The sequence below is a fragment of the Thamnophis sirtalis genome, unplaced genomic scaffold (assembly GCF_051295495.1).
Source record: "Thamnophis sirtalis isolate CommonGarterSnake01/CBP01778 unplaced genomic scaffold, rThaSir2_p1.2 scaffold_7, whole genome shotgun sequence".
Lineage (NCBI taxonomy): Eukaryota > Metazoa > Chordata > Lepidosauria > Squamata > Natricidae > Thamnophis > Thamnophis sirtalis.
In genome coordinates this window covers 39258342-39278135 of record NW_028261387.1, presented here as the reverse complement: position 1 = coordinate 39278135, position 19794 = coordinate 39258342, and the positions used below count along the sequence as shown (strand labels likewise).

At 39.2% G+C, this 19794-nt stretch overlaps 1 protein-coding gene across 1 annotated transcript; it reads right to left on the bottom strand.

Moving 5' to 3' along the window:
- Window positions 1–587: 587 nt before the first annotated feature.
- Window positions 588–19536, bottom strand: PLK3 (polo like kinase 3). The gene is made up of 15 exons (XM_014061915.2): window positions 19206–19536; window positions 15098–15205; window positions 14888–15004; window positions 13241–13370; window positions 12773–12860; window positions 10871–10966; window positions 9093–9291; window positions 8473–8599; window positions 7877–7986; window positions 7618–7735; window positions 5628–5711; window positions 4679–4841; window positions 3719–3848; window positions 3167–3277; window positions 588–2071 (listed from the first exon to the last, which is right to left on the bottom strand). Exons 1-15 carry the CDS (start codon window positions 19404–19406, stop codon window positions 1877–1879), a joined length of 1977 nt encoding a protein of 658 aa, XP_013917390.1. The 5' UTR covers window positions 19407–19536; the 3' UTR covers window positions 588–1876.
- Between the last annotated feature and the right edge of the window lie 258 nt (window positions 19537–19794).

Below are 19794 nucleotides of genomic sequence, written 5' to 3'. Positions count from 1 at the left end.
AAGCTCAGGAGACTGGGATTTCTCCAGGTTGACCACACACTTGGCTCTGGCTGTGAGCTGGCCACTCATAGCCAGCCTTCCACAAAATGGTTAAAATAATCTTGCTCAGGTTAGCTTTTGAATTTTAATGCTGTTATCGAGTTTTTCATCTGGGATTTTATCCAGTGGCCTGAGTTTGATAATACAGATATTTTTCTGTTAGACTGTTCATAGGAATTGGCTATAAACTGGCATCTTGCAAGATGTGCTGTATAAAATTGAATACACTGCAAACAATAAACAATAAATGTCTGTTGTTAGCCTCTCTAAATAGGCAACAGAATTCCAGAAGCCTGAAAACTAGTTGGAAGCACAGAACACCAAATCTGTCTACCACTCAGATATTTGTTTTGTCAGTTTCTCTGTATCAAAATACTGGTGTAAAATAACTTTTCTTATTGTGAAGAGGATACAGCATATTGTAGCATGTCAGTGCTTAAATTACTGCTCTAAAGAAATTTGTGTGGTTAGCTGCCTTACTCCAAGTTCCAGAGTCAACTGGTTCCCACAAGACACTGTTTTGGACACAAAAAAGCATTTCTCCCTGCTTTTATTAAAAATGTGTTTATTATAATCAAACTGCTGCATTTGGGGAAATATGGTGTGCGTGATTGATAGAACACATGTGCAAAATAAATAGTTGGCATAAATACATAAATAAAGTTCTTTTTTGATGTTCACACCATGTAGGCCCCATAGCTGAACAGTCTGTCAGGTTCAAAACTTCAAGTGGGTAGCTTCTTTTTAAGCAGTTCAAGTCTGTACCAATTTGTGAGATACCCTGGACTGAAAAGCAGCTAAGAAATTGGAGCAAACAGGTCACAGTTTCAGCAAAAAGGAGTCCCATTTGCTTAATTAGTGTAACAGTTATATTACCCAACATGTCCCTTCATAGCTTCAAGTGCTTCGCAATAACACTAAAAGCCTGAATTAATCCAGATTTTAAGGCCGAACATTCAACTCTCGCCACTAACTAGTCCTTCCAAATTTGGAGGAGTTCTTCTTTACCAATTCCAGAGGACAGGCAATTCGCACTCTAGCCAACTAGAGTGGCTCATGCATTATTGTTTAGAACTATATTACAGCTGGCACAAGAAGCTGTTTATCTGCTTTCATAGTAGAGAAGTCGGCCATGCCACAACTACTTCCTTGCATAAGCCTTTTCTTCTCTAGATAGCCACACCCAATTCACAGCTTTGGTCCATGAGTCAGAGCCAAGTGAAGCTTGGGTAGTAATGCAACTCCCAGTGGTGCAATGCCAGTTTCCTGAGCAGACGATGGTAGTGTTGCAAGGACTTGAGACAACACATAAGCCACCAATTTCTATATTTTACTCCTCTATCAGGCTCTGGTACACCACTTTCCATACCAAATATCTGCTATCAGGCATTAGACCAAAAGCCTAGAAACCATCATAAAAAAATATTTGCATTTTCCTTACCCTGTACTGTTCCCTGTATATAGTGTATGGAGCGTAATTTCTCCTTCCTTTCTATCCAGTGACACCATGTGCATAATCAATTGTGCAACAATTGCACAGACATAAAACTTAAGGCATCTATCCCTACACCATTAGTCTGTGAACCGAAGCATTCACATCAAGCCATTTTTAAAAAAAAAACAAGAAACACAATGATGGAAAGGGATCCAGAAGTGGATGAATCCTGAGGAGTGGCTTGGAGCTACATGTGTGCAGATTTGAAGTTTTCCTTTCTAGAAAATTAGACATCGAAATGCTTTCAACTGTGGATGCCTAGAGTTTGCCATCCTTTATGCTATTAACATATCCATCCTTGGAGTAATGGGATGTTCTGGTGAGATTACTCCACTTGCAGCCTTAAGCATCTGCTCGCTGTAGCAGTAGTTTGAGAATATACTTGAGCCGACGTTGAAGTTCTGGGGAACAGCCCAGTTCTGCAATGCTGCTCATCTTATAAGTATAAGAATTCCTATCACGGTTTATGTAGGTAAGGAGGCAGGAGTGGTCAGGTTTGCTGAAGATCACCTTGGTATGATCGTTGTAAAAGTTCACCTATAAAAAAGACAGCACAATTCCTTTCTTAATGCTCATCATTGATGGCTATTTAAGGGTCTAGCACAGGGCTGTCAAACTCACAGCCTGCGGGCTGGATGCGTCACATGCTGGCCAGCCCATGTTTAGGGAAGGGGGGAAAGTTGCGATACATCATGTGACGCCGCACGTTTAACACCCCTGGTCCGGCATTTATTTTTTAATTCTCCACTTTTATATTGCATGCATCCAGATTAAGCACAAATAACTCTTTTTCAATTATAGAGTGCTGTAAGCAATGTTCCATAACTTTAGCAGAAATAAGCCTAAAATTTTAGATATGCTTTTTGATGGATTACCTTTTATATTTTAGAGGTGGATTAAGCATATAAGCATTTTGCTTGACTTACTATATTTCACTTCCTGCTGAAAATTGGCAGGAAATTGAACAGCTACTATTTAGTGGCTTGCTACTAAATTCTGGCTGTATGATCTTTGTGGTTATGGAGACTGTAAAGAATATGTGTGCCACACCCCTGGTTGGCACATTTGCTAGGACACTATGAGACTTTGGCTGTACTTTTCTTCCTCTGTTCCCTTCAGTTAAAACACTGGAAGGAAGCAAAATGCAGAAGTTGAACTGAAGGAGTAGAAACCAGATATACAGAAATGGGCTTACAGATATCCAATATATGTTACATTACTATAACAAGCATATATGCACTTATATTGTGCTTTTTCTCCAAGTATAATAAGGTAGCAAATATGAGTTTATTGTTTATTCTACTCTGAAAGCAATAATATAGGATTCCCTCCTCATAGGCAACCCCTTTCCATTGCACAACCTTATATTTTCATGAGGAAGAAGAAGTATTAGGTATGTTCGCCACCTTGCATTATTTATAGAAATAGTAAAGGCAAGAAATAAATAAAAACCTTCAGAAGATAAGCTACCTTTGGCATAGCATCTTCCTGTTAATAAAAATAGTTCTTATATCAGTTAACATGAAGTAGCCTTGGAAGTGTTTGGCATGAGAAGTCTGTCTAGAATTCTATTAAGTAGACAAGTCACAGGTCATAAATACTTTTACATAAGAGACTTGTTGCATTACACACCTGTAAAGTTCCATTGCTGAAGAGCATCAGTAAAGCCTGATTAGTCTTCACCCACTGTAGGAGCAGCAGAGGCATCTGTCCAGCCTCTTCTATGCTGGGCAAATCTCCACCCTTTGAAAGAGGACAGAAAAGTTAGAAAAACGGACAAAAGAACAATCAATTCCTAACATTCCTCCTCAATTTATTCTCAGCATTCCCACCCACATGAGAATAAGTTAATTCCTCAGCTTCTACTGCAAAACAACAGCTCAGGTACATCAGTACCAGAAACCATATTTAAGAAAAGATAAATTAGCAAAAATTCACTGCATTCTGCAGAATTTTAGCTGCAGCTTCATTACGCATGTGGAATAGGCATAGCCAGAAGGATAAGGCATAGCATCTGAGTACAGATCAGACAATGGGACCTGCTGATCAAAGAGAAAGGGAGGATTTAACTATTTTCTTTGAAAGTATGAAAGATGCATATCAACTTCTAGATGAATTTGTCGGCAATTCCTTCTGCATTCAGAAACCATCACAGCAAAAACATAATCATACATGACATCTCACCTTCATGAGATGCTCCTCCATGTATGAAGCAAAGTACTGCAGAATCCCCATCTGTTCCTGGAGCTGTTCGGGAATGGCAGAAGTCGGGAAGGTGAAGCGTTTGCTATTTGTCAGGTTGTAATGCACTTTTCTAAAAGGCAAGAGAATGTCATTAGCTATAGTAGCCAGAAGCACTTTGGAGCTATTATGATGTACAAAGTATTTACATATGGTAGAATGAAATGGAGAGGTGTAAACTTATTTTGATTTGATTTTTTTTTTGGCCATTCAACAATTTAGCATTGGTAACACCAGCAATCCTGCCGTAGGACATGGGAGTGGAAGTGCACAGCTCCTAAAGACGGTTTCTAATATAGTGATAAATATTAAAATGTGTTTTAAAAACACATATCAGGTCTTCTACAGCAGGGGTCCCCAACCCCCGGTTCGTGGATCGTATGCCAGCAACTGGACTGCGCAAACAAGCGAAACCCCATCTGTGGGATGCAAAACCACACTCTCTCTGATCCATGGAAAAACCTTTCTACATGGAGCCAGGCCCTGGTGTCCAAAAGGTTGGGGCCACTGTTCTAGAGCAGGGCTGTCAAACTCGCAGCCCGCAGGTCAGATGTGTCACGTGCTGGCCACGTCCACGCCCGGTTTAGCGAAAGGGAGGAAAAAGTCATGACTTTTCATGACGCGAGTTTGACACCTCTGTTCTAGAGCATCCCAAGGGGGAAAAAGGCAAGCACAAATTGTTGAACTACTTTTAAGCGGAAAATGTCACTTTTCCTTTCCCTCCTTGCTCATGCCTTCAGTCATCCATTTATTGCCTGTTCTACCCAGTGATTATCATTCGGCCAATAAGGATAAGCAATAGGTCCTCCGCTATAGTGCAGAGCTGATCCAAGTGCTTTACCAGACTCAATTATATCCATATCCCTTCCTCAGGTCCTCAATGAACCAATTTCTTCCACTTACTTCCAGTCAGCCGAAAGAGACATGTGAGTTCCATCATTGTAGAGGACACCAATGCTGTGGTTGGAGAGCTGGTAACCAAATCCATACTTGTTGGAATAATCCACCCACTTGCTCACCCAAACAAAATGTTCATGGCAAGCTAGGGAAGCAGGGTTCGTCTCAGCTGGACAATGAACAAAGATACTTATTAATTTAGGAGAAATTGTTCATATTAGATCAAACAATCCTCTTTAAAGAACTGTATCAAAGACAGAAAGTATAGAAAGGAGCAAACTAAGATGGCTCCTCTTCCTCTTTCCCAACATCTGCCTCTAAATATGGAGGACGACTATGTGAAGCAAGAATTATTCCTTATTTATGAAGAACCACTCTCTTCCAATTCATGACCAAGTGCGAAAAGCCATTTGCACATTCAGCCAGGAAAGCTCATATACAGGCCTCTATATGATTTAGCTTTCTTTACAATGTTCAAATCCTTTGTAAAGAGTGTTTTAGCTCACATGGAAGCCTTTGCATGCAAACAAAGGCTTCCTTAAAGGCACTTCCAGCTGACACAAATATAACTGGAAAAACAGGCTTCATCCTGGCTGCTTACATGGTCAATTTTAATCTTGAATAGGATTACAATTTTCCAGCGTCCTAAGTCATAGTGAAAGACTCAAAGGCAAAGATAATTGCCCAGTATCTCTCCCACTACAAATGGAGGAGGTCGATATGATTAAAATATGCTGTTGTCCATTCTCCCTTCTAGTGAACATACCATCAACACTTAGACATTAATATTAAAAAGGACTGGGAGAAAGGAAAGTGTTCGGAGGCCACAATATAGAGCTTTCTACCTCCTGTACTTTATCCTGTTTATTGTTATTATATTATATTAACTTTCAGGAGGAGCTCTTTCTACATGGTCCACCAGCCCATTCCAGATTTCTGAATACCCTTTACTTACCTGATGGCATAATAGAAAGACAGTTCTTCAGGAGCCCAACAGCAGATTCAAAAAGAGCTGATGCTGTGACACAGTCTTCAAATACTAGACAAAAGAAAAATAATGACACAAGATTATTCCAGCTTCTACGGAGCAAGCTTAAGGAGATTCTTGTTTGCAAAGCTAACAATCTGAATAGATATATGTTAGGGAAATTCCTTTTTATTAGATGATGATGTAAAACTGCAATCTCTGGTTCACCAAAGTTGCAAAATTGATTGAGCTTCTTAAAGCTGTACTAGTCCCTTTTGCTGTTCCCTGCCATACCATAGCAGAAGACCATCTGGCCAAGGTGGCCCCCACTCTGCTGTTGTTTAGAAGACCCATGGAGACCCAGGGCCTTTGGCAAAGGAGAACAAGACCCCCTCACTTTGAGCCATCTGGCCTGTCACATTTGCCATATTGTATCTTTCTTTTTCCTGTTTCAGTAGTTTTATTCTAATCTGATTGCTGTAGTCCACCCAGAGTCCTTGAAGTCAGGCCACATACAAGTTTAATAAACTGTTGGTCAGAAAGTCAGCCAAATGCTAAGACTGAATTTGGCGTTTTTATGCACCTATTGAGTCCTTCCCAAATACCTGGAGTAGGCAGATGCTGTTTGATGGTGTTAAAAGATTTCATCTTTAAGATGTTCCACAGCTGCCTTTTACAATTGACTGATGGTGATTTTGTCAATGACAATGGTGTTCAGATGGCACTCTAGATGTTTTGGAATGGTACCAATAGCAACAGGTGCCTTGGGTACAATCTTTGCTTTCCCTTGGTACAATCATTCCACAACTATTTGTAGGATTTTGTATTTAATGGATATTTTTCTCCATTTCTTTCTCCTCTATTCTGCTGTCTTCAGGTATTGTCATGTCTATTGCCAAACTTTTTAAAAATCTTTCTTCATAGTTGCTATGTCTGGGGTGCTGTATGGCAGTGTTGGTCAGTTTAAATTTTAAAGTCCCAGAGCAATTAAGCTTCTTTGTTTTCTATTATTTTGTCTATTTTGTGGTCCTACCAGTTCTTACTTGCAGGTAAAATAGTATTTCTTCCAGATATTCCAATGCACCATTGTTGGTACTTTGTCATGCCACTGATCATGATCAGCCTGTGCAATTTTCTTCAGCGGCTAACTAGGTGGTCCACTTCAGCCTCTTTGCAGAAGTGGCCTTTGCTGTCTGTGGCTACCTTTCTCAAGACTGGTTTTGTATGCATTTTGTATGCTCTTAAGACTTAATCTTATGCAGCCAGAATTAGCCCCTCAGTCTATTTCTTCAACTTTCCTGCCCTTAGCTATTGCCTGGTCTTGTTGTTACCAGCTTGCCTATTTTTTTTATTTCTGTACTGGCCATGTAACACTTTGCCTCGTCATGTCTCTTTTCTATCTTTCACTTGATCTTTTCTTGTAGGTCAGTTTGTTTTCTCCAATATTTAGTAAGCCTTCATCATGAAATAGCTTCAGTGCATCTTCTTCCTTGTATTTCAGATATTCTTCCAATGATCTTTTTTCTTCTTCAAATGTCAGGTATACTTGCAACATTCCATACCTACGTATGTTCCTTGGTAAATATTATATTTTATCTAAGAAAGGCCAGGAATAAGTTTTGGTTCTGCTATTGGACTGATAGCTATCTTGAATTTCCAATGTTATGAGGTCATCTGTTCAAATTACAATCCTGCTCTCAAGTATTTGCAAGTCTACTGCTTGTCTATGGAGATTCTCAGTCATCGAAGTCAAAGTTGTCCCAAAGGTGCTTTTTCAAGAGGAACTGGACTTTGTTTTTCTTTGAAGAAGTTTCGCTTCTCATCCAAGAAGCTTCTTGAGCTCTACTGCTCTTAGTAAACTCCTTCTTATTGGATTTAAACCACTTAACCAACTTTGTATACATTTAAAAATAGCCACTTCTGGGTAAATGTATTCTGAACATCACCATATCCTACCGGAGATAATGGTAATTCTCACCTTCACAGCTGCTAGCTGTTGTCCCACGAATGGATCTGGAGATGGACTTCTGTGAACCCTCTTCAGCTAGGGTCTCTGTAGGGCTAGAGCTAGGAGTCTGACCATTCACAGGAGTGACCTTAAAAAAAAAAGGAGTCATTTTAGTCTATATCCTTGTATCCATCCGATCTTTTATTTTTCATTAATTTCAGTGTATACAATTAATCTTTCTTTCTTCCCCTTCTGAAAGGGATCAATGAAGTTCTTAAAGTTAACTTACTTCATTTCCGTCCACAGTTTTGTGACTTATTTGCCTACAGATAGAAGTCTTTACAAGGCCAGATACCAGCTTAGAGATGTCATCTTTCTCTTCAGAAGAAGCCTTCTTAACTGTAGGGGGGGAAATTCAGAACAGTTATATAACAGGCAATTCTATGAGTGACAAAATGAGTTCAAGAAGGATAATATCTATAGGAGATTGTATTAAAACCAGAAAATTACATTCATCTTGACCACAATTCTATCCAAAAGGTTAGTTTATGCTAATATTTTTAACTTTCTAGGCATACATAGGAATGATATAGTTGATAATATAGCCAAATGTACAGCTCCCTTGTCCATTATTTATATTTCAAATATTATATAGTAAATTGTTAAGAATAACTTGCCTGTTGCCAATTCTGATACTTTCAAAATTTCCCAGGCATGCAAAGGCAACACCCAAACCAATTAAAATTAAATATTCTCTGGTGCTTGGTCTAAGCTGTGCAACCAAAAGAGCACAAACTAACTGGATAGGATAGGCATGCTATAATCCAATACGGTTTTAGGATTTTAGGAAATATGTCATACACTAAATCACATTGCAAAACTCACCTCTGGACTTTCTTTTTCTAAAGAGTGTCTTTGTGACCTTTACCAAAAGGCTCTTAGCAGGGTTGGGGGGGCTCAGTTCGGGCGCCATCATGCAGCTGCTGGGTGGGAGCTTATCAGGTGTGTATGCCTAGAAAGTTAAAAATATTAGCATAAACTAACCGTCAGAGCAGAAAGCATTCATTATATTACATTTCTCCTTTTTCGGAACTCTCTTATGCAGGTTTGAGATTGGGCCATTTTCATGTTCCACAGTCATGGGTTTTAAAATTCTGCAGAAGGTTCTGATTTAAGAGGCAAGAATGAGGTTGTTCAGAAATCAAAAGCCAGAGTAAAGAGCAGAATCATGTGAGCATAAGCGTTAATTAGAAGCAGGATGTAATTATCTAAATTACAATCCAGGCAAGATTCCAGTTCACACCCTTAGTAATAGGGGCAGGGATGCTCTTGCGTTGCAAGGGCCCCAATGACAGCTTCACCTGAAAACCTTGCTTCTAGAAGGGCAGTATCCAAGCAAAGTACGGAGATACAACTACCAGTGGATTGTATTTTGCAACAGCCCAGTTTGTGGTCCTGGCATTACTGCGCCAAAGTTAAAATAGTGCACTTTTGAAAGGACTTGCCTTCGTGAAAAACTCGTGGTCCAAGATTTCTTCCAAGGTGAAGCGTTCCTCTGGATTGCGTTTCAAGATGCCCGTGAGAAGGTTTTTGGCCGAGACAGAAAGGAAAGGAGGAAGCGTATATACAACATATTTGATGCAACGATAGGTCTCCTTGAGATCTGAAGTCTCAAAAGGCGGGTTTCCACATAGTAAAGTGTACCTAAGATGTGGGAGGGAGAGAAAGAAGAGGGCAGATGATGAATGCTAAGGAGGTTGAAGGATACCACTTTTCTGCAGTCAGCACTGGCAGGCTCTCTATTAGCACTTGACTCAGCAGCAACCATGGAGGAAGTTGATGTTAGACAACACCCAGCTTTAAGTTTTCTCTGTAATCAAGCTCATGAGACATTGCTATTCCTCCAAGTGCCTGCAGACCGGAGGCACATCCGGCTGGCAGATGACAGGGCTCCTCCATGTGATCAGAGCCAAGAATCTCTTAGGAACTAAACTTTTCTGGAATGAAACTGAGCTGAAGAAGAACAAGGAGTTCTTCCCTTAAGTGCCTTCCCAGTGAAGATCCCTCTCCCCTTTCTCAGCATTTAGAAGTACATTTTCCATACATGCTGTGTAAACAGGAAACTGTGGGTAACCAAAGCAAAGCAATCTAAAGGCTCAGAGTATTTTTCAAGATGCTCCGGAAAACTGCTGAATATCACCTGAGACTTAAACAGTCACCCTTTGTGTTGCAGAGAAGCCACTTTTTTCCATTTGTTTTGAAGAAATTAAAAAAGCAGGTCATTAAAAGTTTAATGACAGCACTAATGCTTTGACTTTTAAAGCAGCGTTATATCAATTTATGCTTAAAAACACATGAATCACACATATTTTAAATTCCGCGATCTAGATAATCTAGACTGTCTAGATTATCTAGACAGTCTAGATAATCACTTGATCTTTTTCTAGAGGCTAATTTTTATAGACTACAAGAACAATGAAACTAGACTGTCATGGAGACCTGGTATCAACAAGGGATCAACAAGGGAAAGTAGATGCCTTTTGTCATCAACTCCTTTTAATGCCCTCAAGGAAACATTTTTGGAGCACCACTTATCTGAAATAGCATATAGACCAATTGATCAGGAGGTTGGACTAGAAGACCCTATTATTCTGTTATGTTTCATCAGAACACTGTATGTTATAGACATACGGAAGAAGTCCCAAAGATGCTTTTTCAAGAGGCAACTGGACTTTCTGATTTTTCTTTGAAGATGTTTCGCTTCTCATTCAAGAAGCTTCTTCAGCTCTTCTACGGAAGGAATATTAAGATTTGCAGAAATCAAGAGAGAACTAAAACAGGCCTCATGAAAGTCACTGCCTCCATGAAGTCCATTTTTACTTGGGCTTATATGGTACTCAAGGAAGTGATTGATTTATATATCCCATTGCCAGCTGTTTATCAAAGCTTGGGGAAGGTTCATATAATGCTATTTTGTGATTACTTTGCAGTTTCCCCATAATACTCTGCTGAAACTGAATTTAGTAGCTGGAATTTGCCCTTTTGCTATCCATTTTACTAGAATTCCTATTCAGGTTCTTGATCCAGTCTAACCTTTGGCCTAACTTCAGTACTTTTAAATGACAAAACTGAAGCAGACTTTTAAATGGCGCTATAATATACATGTGCATGCACCTATTCATGCTTACTATTCTACTTTATGTACCCATATAAAAAAGCAGATCTTTACAAAAGCCACACTGCAGAAGCAAAATCAATTGTAAAATTTAAGGTCTAGACTTACATGACACAGCCCAAAGACCATACATCTGATTCTGGCCCATGTCCTTGTCGCACTAACACTTCTGGAGCAAGGTAATTTGGAGTACCACAGATAGTCCTAGAGGACAAAAGAACACAATATGAGACAATGAACTGAGCCTAACATTTCTGCAACTCTCTTTCATGCCTTCTATTCATTTTGACAAAATACTTATTATGCCAAGGGACAACTTTTCCCAACCTAGTATCCTTCATGTGGTCAGGTCAGGCTAGCTAGAATTTTCAGCTAATACTCATGGGTGTACATTTAGGAGATAAAGGAGAGGCAAAGATCCTGCTGCTGCCACCACACAGCAGGTCTGGTAAATGGTTCCACCACAAATCCGCGGTAGACTAAAGCGCGCTCGACGAAAGCGCGTACGTGACGTCATCACAGCGCGATGAAAACGGCACGCTGTGAGCGGTAAATTTAAAATTAACGCGAAAACCTTACCCTAACCCCCCCAAACCTAACCCTAAACCTAACCCTAAGCCTAACCCTTAACCTAACCCTAAACCTAAACCTAACCCTTAACCTAACGCTAAACCTAACGCTAACCCTTAACCTAACCCTAACCCTAACCCTAACGCTTAACGTAACCCTAAACCTAACCCTAACCCTAACCCTAACCCTAACCCTAACCCTTACCTTTATGTGAATCGGCTTGCTTTAATTTTATTTTAATTTAAATTTAATTTATTTTTAATTTTATTTGTCGCGCTGCTGATGATGTCACGTACGCGCTTTGATCGGGCGCGCTTTAGTGGACCGCGGTTTTGACGGGTCACGCTGGTAAATAGGAGTGAAGTGTTTCCCTCCCCCTCCACAAAAATCCCACCAAAATAGCCTCTCAAATCAGCCAGCTATTTGTTAAACATAAGTTGTCAAAACTGGGAAGAAGCACAGTTCCAGTAAATCAAAAATGAGTCTTTAAGGAAATATATATTTAAAACCAAACTATTTTTTATTTTGAAGTTTCACTACTGCTAGGGTTTTTTAAAGCTATAATATAACCTGTTCCATTCATTTTTAGGAGAAATTAAACTTTTCATCAAGGGTGCCAGAAAACCAAACACGACTTGCCATTTTTATTTTGTCATTTCTTTTATTCTGCAGCTGGGCTTCAGAAATCTTCCTTCTTCCAGCCACTTCATAAATCATATGAACACATTGCCTTGTTCTATGAACAGGACATGCAAGAAGCTTAACACAACTTCCCAATGAGGAAGTATGAGGCTTCTGCATCTAACAACCTGTCCTGGTAAGACTGACACTGCTTTCCCACTAATACTCATTTCTGATCAGTACGATTGCCAACACCAACTGTCAACATTTGCACGAAGTGTAACACAATGTAAGTTTACCCATTGTTTCCCTCTATGGAGCAAACCACAAGGTCTCAGCCTTAGACATTACCACATTGTTTCTTCGGTGACCAAGTTCCAGGCTGATGCAAAGGAGTCTATTTCAAGTCCCTTGGCCCCTGTTGCACTCAGATTCTTCCCCTCCCCCACCCCCAAACACAGCTGCAAAGAATGAAGCACCAGGACAATAAAGCTCTGTAAAAAAAGAGCCTTCACCCTTACTTAGAATAAAGACTGCATTAGAGACTGCAGCACAAGAACATGGTCCCAGAGAAACACAGTAGAGACTGGCAACATGGGCCTGCAAACCCTAATGTTTGCACTGGTCCACTCCTTCTAATTTTTCTAATCCATCATAGACTCTTTTGAAAAAATGGAATTTAGAACTTCCACTAAAAATCTCCTGATTTTCAGTTTTATGGTGGGTAGAGAAGGGTTAGGCAACTGGGAGATATTAAGCAATACAGCAAAGGCCCGGAGAATTTGCTGATGCCTGGCATAAAAATGTTGAACCACTTACTTTTTTCTCTGGTCTGCAGGCTCCTGGCGAGCAGCCAAACCAAAGTCACCAACTTTCAGTTCCATACTTTCATTGATGAAAAAGTTACCTGTGGCAGACATATTGGTTATTTGCTTAGTTTTTATTACCTATTTCCTGCCTTTCTACCTCAATTTGACATTACAAAAATATTCTCCGAGTTTGCAACTCCCTGGCCTCTAGGCCAAGATGTTACTAATCCTATATACAATAAGTGCCATGTAAATTTTAAAAAAGTTTAAAATGAGTACATTTTAGCATTTAGAATCCCAGTTTTTGTTTTTGTTTTTTTAAAGAGAAGATCTTAGCATGCAAATATAGAGAGATTATACTGTGTCTCCTTAAGGCAATCTCATTCTCAAAACAAGTACTGTAGTTCATAAATTAGATATATATTTTTGGCACAATTTATTTTACTCATGAGTAAGAGAACAGCTGTAGTGTACATACCCAACTTGAGGTCTCTGTGTAAAATGCCCTTAAGGTGGAGGTACTTCAAAGCAGAGATTATTTGTTTGAGGTAATACCGAACCTCTGGCTCCAGGAGGGTATGGCGGGACTTCCAGATATGTGCCAAAGACTGGAACAAGACATAATTAATTATAAAGAGGCTACAAGCAGATTGCTATTTGGCGCACTGTTCATAACTCAAGTTCAAATACCCATTCCTCTGTGAAATTCAGGAGTAAATAAGAGCCACTTATTAATCTAATCTGCTCCACAATTCTTCAATTTGATAAGATGGAAAACTTTAAGCCATACTGGTGGTTGGTGGCAGGAAAAGAACTGTAATACATGGGACATAGAGATGAGTTACCCAGGAACCTCATGATAGTAAAGGGGTTAGAAAGGTCTTCTCCTCAATCCTTTACATATCAGGCAAGGACAAACTTGTGTACAATAGATTTTGTTCTACTGTAACATCTTATCCACCATATTGGTATGCTAGCTAGGGATGATAGGTACTGAATGCATTAATGTCTCGGTGTCCATATGTTGCTCTTCCAAATTCTAATATTTTCCCAATCAAACTCAGTCTAAAGTGTTCTAATTCAAGTATGTTTCCATTTGATCCTTAACTCTCTTCCACATTCCCATCTAATCTTCTTAATGAAGTTATGGTGTATCTACAAGTTTTTATAACTTTTTTTCTCAGACTTCAAATAAAATCCGTGTAATACTTCCATGTCCACTTTCCAAAATTCAAGATACTCAAGTGACACGACATTTTATCTTGTACAGTGTACAGGGTACAGTGAAATATGGTAAAATCTATATGAACTGCACAAATGAAAATTGATATTAAAGATTAAGAAGGTTCGCCAAAGACATTTTCAAATCTTAATAGCCATTTCTAGCAAAGGTCATTCTTCTCTTAAGTAATGGCATGAATTCTGATGTAACATCTACAAATACTATTTCAGCAAGTAATCCTTGCCGGACAGTTTAATACCCACTCTGATGCACCCCACAGCAACTGAAGCCATTAAGATGCCAAAAGTTGACATTGTTTATATGAAATTAAAGTGCAAATAAAGAACAAGTAACTAAAATAGAACAAGTGCTACTTGTGGTAGTCCTAATGTCTATACTGAAAATACTTCTATGACAGATTCTTACAAAGAACATTTTTATCACTCTAAGAATACTTTCAAAACAGAATTGAATTTAAGAAGACAAGCAGGAAGCATCAAAGTGGCAAGTTGCAATTCACACCTTCAGTATTGGTTAGAAGCTAGAAGTGAACATCTTTACTAACAACATAGTGAACGAAGTTTAACAAAAATGGATCTTGCAAGATGATAGCACCAAATCATTGTTCCAGAGAGGACATAGCTTATGAACTATAACTATATTATCCATAGGAGAATACACAATGCTATAAAATATTTTTGTTCCAACTGGTCATGTGATAGCAGCCTTAGTTTCATTGCCCAGCAGAGAACTTCCTAAAGCTTTGATGAAACAGTGATGGTGAGAGACTATTAACGCATCAAAAGAACATACATAATTGTATAAGGAGAAGGCTATAATATAGTAAAACATGCTTCAGGGAACACATGGGGCTTCAGAGACAGAATGTAACTCAGTACTCACTTTCCTACTACAATGCTCAAGGAAAATATAAATGTTGTCTGCATCTTCAAAATGATGTGAGAACTTCACGATATGTTTGTGATGCAAATCTCGGTGTAGTTCAATTTCATTGATGATCTGAAAGAGTCATCAGAAGGGATATAGTTCAGAACCAACATCTAGCACAAATTGATCATTTATTCTCAGACTGCTCAGGCCTCAATCACATACCTTCTCACGTTGGTGTGGTTTAGCCACTCTGCTGTGAGGGATAACTTTCACGGCATATGTTGCGTTGCTTGAGAGGTCAATTGCTTCATAGCATCTTGCAAATCCCCCCTGCCAATTAAAAAGCAGAAATTACCTATGTATGCTTCAGGAACTTTCCATTTTCCCATGATGCACAAGTAAAATTATTGGAAGACACTTATTCAAGACACCTACATTATTCTGAATATAATATTCTGAACATACGACTGTAGTCAAGGTTCTTGGTCATTCTTTTTTTTTTACTTCCTGCCGCACCATCTCTCTTGCCTTATGCCGAAATAAGCCAATGGGCCATTGTTAGAGAGAGAGAGAGATGGAAAGACAAAGGAATGTAGAAAGCATCTACAGGTCTGGTCTCCAGGTAAAAGCTTCAGAGAGGAATAACAATCAGGAATATTCTTTGTCAAATACATTAATGTCCATAATAGCCTATTTATAATGTAGCAGGTTTTCTCAGACCTTCTGCTTTTTGTGGCAACACTGAGCAATAATAAACAGACCTAAAACTTCAAGATAAATATCTTGTCAAGAGCACAGCACAAATGGTACGGGTACATAATTGCATAAATAGGATGAGGTCACCTAGAAATATCTGGGCCCTGTTTAATGTCAAACTTTGTGTTAGAAAGATGAAAATGTGTCCAAAACTTTTGCCCATATTTGTCTCATTGTACCTCTGACTCAAATGCATAGCAGACTTAAATCAGTTAGATATAAGGACAGTTCAAGAGTCATATTCTGGTTTATGATCATTCAAATTTTAACCACAGAACTATTATTTATAAACAGCAAATATAATGGTTAAGAAACCTAGAAACTGAATCCTATGATAAATAGCTAGAATAATTTGGATTACTTTACTTGGAAAACATAATCTTCCTTACATACTGCGTCCAAAAAAGAAATTTAATTTTTAGAAAGTTACTGGTGGCAGCTTGCTGACAGTAAAATAGTATGTTTCAGAAGATAATATGCTTCTTGGAAGGCATTCAACAGAAGTGGATGGCTAGAGATACTTTTGATGCAAATTCTCACACCGAGGCCTAAATTTTCAAGCTCTTGTTTCAAATGTTAAAACAACATGTTTGATGTGCTGACTACACAATCAAATATTTCATTGCTTCTAATGTTTGTCAGGAACATGCAGGTACAAATTTGATAAATTTCATCCAGCAATTTGAAATATACTAACTATTCTTTCTTTGTTATGTACGTTTTTAGGATACAGTTTTTCCTACAGCTTTGGAGCTTATATTCACGCCTTTGGGTTTCACTTTACTCACTGGTAGGCTTTTTTTCAACAGAGAATGGCTAAGCCCTGTTCATATGACACCCAAAACAAAATTACTCTCCCGACAAGTTTTTCAAGCAGCATATACAAGCTTGGCTATACCATACTCCTTTGTTTGAAAAAGCTTCACACCTAAACATTTTGGCCAAGACAAACCAGTTTCTCTGCACCAGAGAATCCTGGCTTGGATATTGTCTTTATAGAAGCAATTTAGGCTAGTATCATCAAAAACAGTTCCCAATTGATAGCAATAAGAAAACAAGTATTTCCACACAGCCACATTCAATGCAAAAGATTGTTTTTCTTGATATTAAACAAAAACATCACCATAACTAATGCACAGACACATTGCTTTGTATGATGTAGAGCAAACACAATCAAAATTGCACCTCTTCTAACAAAGTATGATCTTTGAAACACGATCAGTTTTCCTGGCAGAGATTTCCAGCATAAAAGCTGCTGTTTTCTCCAACCATTCAGAAAGCTAGTTATGTATATTGCTCAACAAGTATACCAATTTTGTATGATCAAAAAATAAAATATATTTTAATCAAAATATTCTTGCTCTTATATTTTGAAAAATCCTCTGTATCCAATAATATATAACTCAGCAGCATGTACTTAAATAATAGCCTTATGGCATTTTAAATATAACAAATGCCTTTTTATAAGCGCCTGTGGATCAGTGTGTGCTTCATGAGATTTATGGACTATTGTCACAAAACACATTCTGATTTGTTAGGATGAAAATACAGAAATTGCCATTATCAAAACGGTGGGAAAATGTGACATAGATCTATTTGTACTGATCACTCATTCCTATGAAATCCATTTCTAGGTACATACTTTAAAAATTTAATAAATGCATGCTTCCATGAGTTATGCCAAGAACTTTATAGTGCAAGACCAGATTAAGAAAATATACAAAAACCTCTTTGCTTAATCTTGGAATTCATCTTTAGTTCTATTTTCACATGGTCATATTGCTTCTTTATTGCTTCATGAACATTAAAAGACAGCTATCTGTTTCTAAAGAAAACACTTGAGAAACCTCAAAATACTAGAAGAACAAAGAGTGAGTTCAGAGATTTATTTAAAAGAAAAACATGGCTTGGTGAAGAATGTCATAGTCACATTATGAGTATAGAATTCCACAGCCTCCACCAGCAAGCACCGCAGCCTTGTTCAATGTGATGCTGTTAAATGCATTGAAAATTACTTCCCAGCCATCTGAGTTTTCAGTCATACTAGGTATAAATCACAAGGCTTAAAGTCCAATGCAACTGGAGAATAAACATACTGGACTGCCTTCAGATTCAAGCTATTCCTATTGAGTTACTTGATGTACTTGTCTGAGCATGAAAGAGTCATGTGAGGATACAGTCCTCTAAATGCCTTTGGCATTTATGCCCCACCTTTTCTCTGGGATGCTCTGGGTAGCTTATAAGGAGATAACCCTCAGAAGTCTGAGGATTAGGCTAAGCTCATAATAATTCAAAAAAACTTCATATAAGCACAATTCAGATCAAGGCCACCCAGTCCCAAGTCCAATTTCTGTGGTAGCTTTTTTTTTTACTAGAACTCATAAACCATTAAGTTGGGGAGATGATTAGCATATAATTTTTTTAAATAAATGAATAAAAATTGGAGGCCTAATAGGTGAAACAAATATTTATCTGAAGAATTCAAAACCCAGAAATTTTAGATCTCAAAGCTAAACCGAGTTTTCAGTCTTCATAACCCAGAAATCTATTGGCACCCAGCCACCTTCTAAATACTCTGTATTAAATCAATATTTGTTTTGCTAGTTTTATTCTATTGTGATCACTTATATTTCTGTTGCTTGCTTAACCATGGTCTATTTAAGCCACAGTTGGTTAATTAACACAACCCTAAACCATAAGCCATGTAAACTACTAGAAGTTGGCCAATGGGTCACCAACTGCCTACTTTCTGCTAATCCCTACAGTCAGGAGAGAGAAATTCTCTGCCAAGATCAGTCTTCACAAATCCACAAGAAAAATAGTTCTATTAACATTTGTTTGCTCACAATTAAATCCAATTTTCTAGCATCAACAAACAAGCCAACCACATGAATTGACTCGCATACAACCATAAGCTAGAGTTAGAATTCAGTGTCTTGTGAATAGCCTACAAATCCTTTTTCGCAGTCACCAAACTATGGAGAGACAAACTATCGCGGGTAATAATAGGACCAGCAAAACCAACCCAGGCCCGGATCTCTTTAAAAGAATCCTCTTAAGAGAGAATTGGTTTTCAATAATGGGAAATCTCTGTTGCTTTTAAAGGAAGGAGAAGAGGGAGAAGAACGCAGAGGCTCATGCCGGCGGCAGGGGAGAAGAACCAGATCGCATAAGATCCCACGTCACCCAACGGGGAGAGCACGGCAGGAGTCGTGCCCAGACAGGCCTGTCTCGGATCAATCGAAATCCTGCTGGGAAGAGAAGAGCCTCAATCGGGACAAGTCAAAAACCCAGGCCAGGAGAAGAGAAGCCTTTTGTTCCCCCATCACAAAAACAATCCTCAAGTACCACGCTTATTATTACGTTCAATCATTCCCAGCATAAACCCAACTAAACTACTCCTGAAATCCATTCTCCCAATCGGGAACGCGGCTCATTCAGCCCCTTTCCGCGCTTAGAACAGAAGCCAGCTCGCCTCATCCCTCGGACACCGACTGCAGAGCGGCCGCGGAATCGCGATCGAAACCCCCTCCAGCGAAACCTTTCCTACCCGTGGAAAATCCACCGCACGTACCTTGCCTAGCAGGCGGCCTTTGGTATAGGATCTGCCCGTGACTGGGTCACTAATAATTCGGGTGGGTACTTCGGCCGGTCTAGAGGTCTCCATACGGGTGGATTTAGGCGTCTCGATCGCGGGGAACGGAGGTTTGTAGAGATCCGAGGCCATAACCTGGTCATTGAAAGGATGAGAAGGGGGGAAACAAACGGGCTCCATGATAGCCCGGCTTCTTCACTCCCTCCGAGGAGGAGGAGGGAGGGGGAGGAGTGGGCGTCCCGGCGCCTTCTTCCGAGCGCTCGCAAAGGCACGTGCCGCGCCGGCAAAGGAAGTTTCATCTATTCTTTCTGCGCCTACAGTCAAGGAATCCCGGTACTTTTATCAATGAGTGAGCCTGACGTCATCGAATAGGAAACCCCACCCGCCAAACTAGAGGGCGGGAATTAGCCCTTAAAGAACCCGCCGCCTCTCTTTAAAACAAAAGAGAGATGAGAAATATTCCATCCGTTCTCTGGAAGAGCAAAAAAAAGGGGGGGGAGGGGAATCGGAAAGCTGCATCAACGGAAACTAGAGATAAATTTTTTGAAGTGGTGCTTACAGTTGCCGG